General features: G+C 38.8%; 1 protein-coding gene across 1 annotated transcript; it reads left to right on the top strand.

Moving 5' to 3' along the window:
• The first annotated feature begins 242 nt into the window (after positions 1 to 242).
• On the top strand, positions 243 to 3757 carry LOC149244437 (eukaryotic initiation factor 4A-1-like). Its single transcript, XM_089374861.1, has 5 exons — positions 243 to 398; positions 515 to 622; positions 1879 to 1979; positions 2198 to 2628; positions 2738 to 3757. Exons 2-5 carry the CDS (start codon positions 555 to 557, stop codon positions 3371 to 3373), a joined length of 1236 nt encoding a protein of 411 aa, XP_089230987.1. The 5' UTR covers positions 243 to 398; positions 515 to 554; the 3' UTR covers positions 3374 to 3757.
• The last annotated feature ends 822 nt before the right edge of the window (positions 3758 to 4579 follow it).

Genomic DNA, 4579 nt, shown 5'->3' on the forward strand with positions numbered 1-4579 from the left:
ATCTTAGACCAGTCCACGTGGTCCACCGCTTTGCCCACAAATCTCCGTCCATTCACGAATAGGTTTTTTGCGTTCCACCGCTTTGCCCACAAATCTCCGTCCATTCACGAATAGGTCTTTTAACGTTAGTCCAAATATCTTTTCAACTTGAGCCGAAAGGATATCTTCGAATAACAATCACTTGCCGCCAAGGCCCGTCATCGGCCCACGTGTTCGGAGCCACATCGTCAGTGGCACAAGTTGCCCTATTCGTATATAAGCCATTCTTGACCATCGAAGTTCTTCTCTTCGAATTTTAATACCCAAGCGGTAATACGGCGGCGGAGGCGATCTCACAGGTCGCTAATACCTTCGGCTATTTTTATCACGGGAATTTTCACTTCGGCGTCTCGTCGCAGGTAACCCATCTTTTCTGCATGCTAAATTCATCCTCTAATAGATAGATTCCCCCCGTTTTTAAGTCCCTGCTTATCGTCTTTGGCTCCTTGAGGAGATTATCATAAAATAATTGCAGATCGAGGGTTTCTCAGGCAAAAATAAGATAAAATTCGAAAATGGCGGGTGTGGATGCGGCTGGAAACAACTTCGACGCCAAGAACTATGACAAAAACATGCAGAGTGTGTAAGTACAACCAACCACATCTTCGATTTCCTTCCCTTTCATGTATCTTTTTATATATATTTCTCTTTAGGTTTGTTGGGTTTGAGATTTATTTCAAAGTGAAAATTTTAGTTTTGTCGGTTTTCGGGTTTTCAGAACTTTTTCATGGTTTGATTGGGCTCAGCTTCAATGTTTGCTCTTCTTCTTAGTTTTTTTTAATGTCGAACTTAAAGCTTCGCGTTTACAGGGCATGGATTCCGATCATGCCTCTTTTTGTCCTTTGCCTCCCTATGATAATATTTTCCAATTAAAATATTCTCGATCTGCCGGTCAGGTCATGGTTGGCGTTTCAGGCCACCAATCAAGGTTTAATCCCCTATATGCTAGAATAAGCACCTAAGTTCAGTTTTAAGCTCTGGATGATTTTGACATAAGGGAACATGGGTATTCCACCAGCTTAGTTGAAGGAAAGTTCCTGCGATTAGTGCTTCTCCCTTCAAGGGTTGTCTTATCTGTGAAAATGGGTCGCTTGTGCTGTCTGTCATATTTTAGGTCAATTGTAATGCTTCTGGCGTTTAAAGGGAGCACTTAAAGGGAACCCTATCGAACCATCTTACTGTATGATGGAAGCTTTCTTCTGTTAGATCTGACTCGTATGCAGGATTTGGAATCTCCGTTTCCCTCTGTTTGGGGGATTGGCTCATTGTGTTGTTGGGCTTCGTAATATTTCCTTTTCTATATTGTCTATTCTTTTAATGAGTTGACGAGAAATATTCATTTTCCTTGTTTATTCATTTAACTGCCTTTGTTCCTATTAAACACTCAAAAATCTATTCTGCAATTTCTGATGTGATGCTGGTATCAGAGCTTGAACAAGAACCAAGATCCCATTTTTTTTTACTCTATGGCGTTTTGTCGAATGTTTAGGTGGCTTGATATTTGTTTTATCAAATCTGCTTCAATGCCCTATGTTGGAATTTTACTGGAAGATAGCTCCTTGAATTATCCTAAACAACAAAGATATTGTGTTGGTATAATTCTTGATATGGATAGTGGCTGATTCTATAAGTATGATTTTTTACCCTTATTGTCAGTTTTAGGTTTTATCTCATTCTGTCTCTAGATCAGGACTAATTTTAGCAAAAAACACTAAATCCATTTTTTTCCCATTCTACTTGGACTTATTATGAAACTATGAGCTAGGTAAAATTTGCCTTGCCTTCGGTAAAATTTGTTATCAGTAAGCAGGTTTTTTATTCTTTTGTTTTGTGTGGCAGCCTTGGAGGAGAAGAACTTTATTCTACCTGGGAGGAAGTGAATGAAACCTTTGATTCTATGGGGCTTCAGGAAAACCTTCTAAGAGGAATTTATGCGTATGGTATGTGATGAGAACTTTTGATGATATCTATGGCAAGAAGGCTACATTTGTATTTGTTTTCTCAAATTTTGAAATCAGTAATCCCTAAAATATAATTAACTGTTGTCTGGTAAATACTATTTTTATAATCACCGATTCTAGACAATTGTTTCAATACATGTGTGTAGAACATAAGGGTTTGGATTTCTATTTAACATTTACTTGCCCTGAATTTACAGGTTTTGAGAAGCCATCTGCTATCCAACAGAGAGGGATTGTTCCTTTCTGTCAAGGTCTTGATGTTATCCAGCAAGCGCAATCAGGAACAGGAAAGACTGCAACTTTCTGTTCAGGAATTCTACAACAATTGGACTACAATGTTCCAGAGTGTCAGGCGCTAGTTTTGGCCCCAACTCGAGAACTAGCCCAGCAGATAGAGAAAGTTATGAGGGCACTTGGTGATTACCTACAAGTAAGAGTACATGCATGTGTTGGTGGGACAAGCATTCGAGAGGATCTCCGTATTCTCCAAGCTGGTGTTCATGTTGTTGTGGGGACGCCAGGTAGGGTCTATGACATGCTACGGCGTCGTGCCTTGCGTCCTGATTCAATCAAAATGTTTGTGCTCGATGAAGCAGATGAAATGCTATCACGTGGATTTAAGGACCAGGTAACATCAAAGTTCCAGCTATATTCATGAATCATGAATTTCTGCTTGAGGCATTTTTTATGTGAAATTCTCCTGCTTTGGGTTCAATTTTTGATTTTACTCTTATCAGATATATGATATCTTTCAATTGCTACCTTCAAATCTCCAAGTTGGTGTTTTCTCGGCTACCATGCCTCCTGAAGCTTTGGAGATTACTAGGAAGTTCATGAATAATCCAGTCAGGATTCTTGTCAAAAGAGACGAGCTTACCCTGGAGGGTATCAAACAGTTCTATGTCAATGTAGAACGTGAGGACTGGAAGCTTGATACATTGTGTGACTTATACGAAACTTTGGCAATCACACAGAGTGTGATTTTTATCAATACAAGAAGAAAGGTAGATATGCTCACAGATCAAATGCGAGCTCGCGATCATACAGTGTCTGCAACTCATGGTGACATGGATCAGAACACAAGAGACATCATCATGAGGGAATTTAGGTCTGGATCTTCTCGAGTGTTGATCACCACTGACCTATTGGCCCGAGGTATTGATGTACAACAAGTGTCTCTTGTTATCAACTATGACTTACCAACACAGCCTGAAAACTACCTCCACCGTATTGGTCGTAGTGGACGATTCGGTAGAAAGGGTGTGGCCATCAACTTTATTACCAAGGATGATGAGAGAATGCTGCAGGACATCCAGAGATTCTATAATGTGGTAGTTGAAGAATTGCCGAATAATGTTGCTGATTTAATATAAATGTTTTGCAGAAGCAACCCATATGTACGGTGCAGTGTGCAGTGAGTTGAGTACACTTTATCTTTTGGGTTGAAAACTCTTCCTCCCTCGTGATTCTGAAAATTGTTAACTACTATTTTGTGTGGTGGAGTAATGTATCACTTGGACCTTTAGTAACTGTATTGTTTTGTTGTAATCTCATATGAGAGGGAGCCATTTTAAGCTCTTTTCTTGCCCTCTCAAGGTCTTTACAAGTCAGTACTCATAATATGAGCCTGAGAGAGTGTAACTTCTCAAAGAGTTTATAAGTTAATATGCATAATATGTCGTTGAGAGAGTGTGCCCTCTCAAAGTTTTTGTAACTTAATATGCTTAATATGAGGTTGAGAGAGTGTAGTGAGTGAATATTCTGCAATCTGTCATTCATAGTACCCTCTCAAAGTTTTTGTAACTTAATATGCTTAATATGAGGTTGAGAGAGTGTAGTGAGTGAATATTCTGCAATCTGTCATTCATATTTCGATCTTTTATGGATCCGACTGGTTAGAACATGTGTATTTTTTTTTTATCATTGTACAGCTGTCTTGTTTAGGCATCTTGATTAAGCATGCCTTTTGCAGCTATTGTCTGTATATGTATTTTAATGCAAGGTAATATTCCTGAAGAGTAATTGCTGAAATCTATCTCATATCTTTATCGACATGCCGCATAAGTGACTGCAATCATAGACTATTAATTCTTATATTGCGGGTCCTATTAATTCTTATACTGCTGTCTCGTAAGTTGCATGGTACACGTTTCAGTTTAACTCATGCGATGAGATACCAATGTGTTCTTTAATCATCATATTGAGGCCAAGTACGAGAAGAAGACTGAGTGAAATACCTGTGGATTTAGTAGTATGTCGAATTAAATTTTGACTGTTGAATTTTTGTTGAACTTCAAGGTCGTTGAACTTGAATTTGAATTCGAACCAGGGGAGTTGGTGACTTAGGCTATTACAAGGTTGTATAAACCACTTATGCTGTGATGGGGTGACTGGTTATATTTTTGACTGTTGTAACTGCTCAATGACCTTCTCCATCTTAGAAAGAATTGTTCAAGTTGGTGCATCCACATTGCTGCCTCCCAGAAGAAAACTTTCTGATTTGAATATCTATGTTGCCTCTGTTTTTTGGGAATCTTAACATTGCAGAAGAAAACTTCCTGATTTGAATATCTATGTTG

The sequence above is a fragment of the Pinus tabuliformis genome, chromosome 8, assembly GCF_031772625.1.
Source record: "Pinus tabuliformis cultivar Carrire ecotype Pingquan chromosome 8, CPIR1, whole genome shotgun sequence".
Lineage (NCBI taxonomy): Eukaryota > Viridiplantae > Streptophyta > Pinopsida > Pinales > Pinaceae > Pinus > Pinus tabuliformis.

Excerpts from the sequence above, each read along its gene's own strand:
- LOC149244437 (XM_089374861.1), top strand. The coding sequence starts at position 555 with ATGGCGGGTGTGGATGCGGCTGGAAACAACTTCGACGCCAAGAACTAT. Across the intron at positions 623-1,878 it reads GACAAAAACATGCAGAGTGT|CCTTGGAGGAGAAGAACTTT; the intron begins GTAAGTACAACC and ends TTTGTGTGGCAG. Across the intron at positions 1,980-2,197 it reads AAGAGGAATTTATGCGTATG|GTTTTGAGAAGCCATCTGCT; the intron begins GTATGTGATGAG and ends CTGAATTTACAG.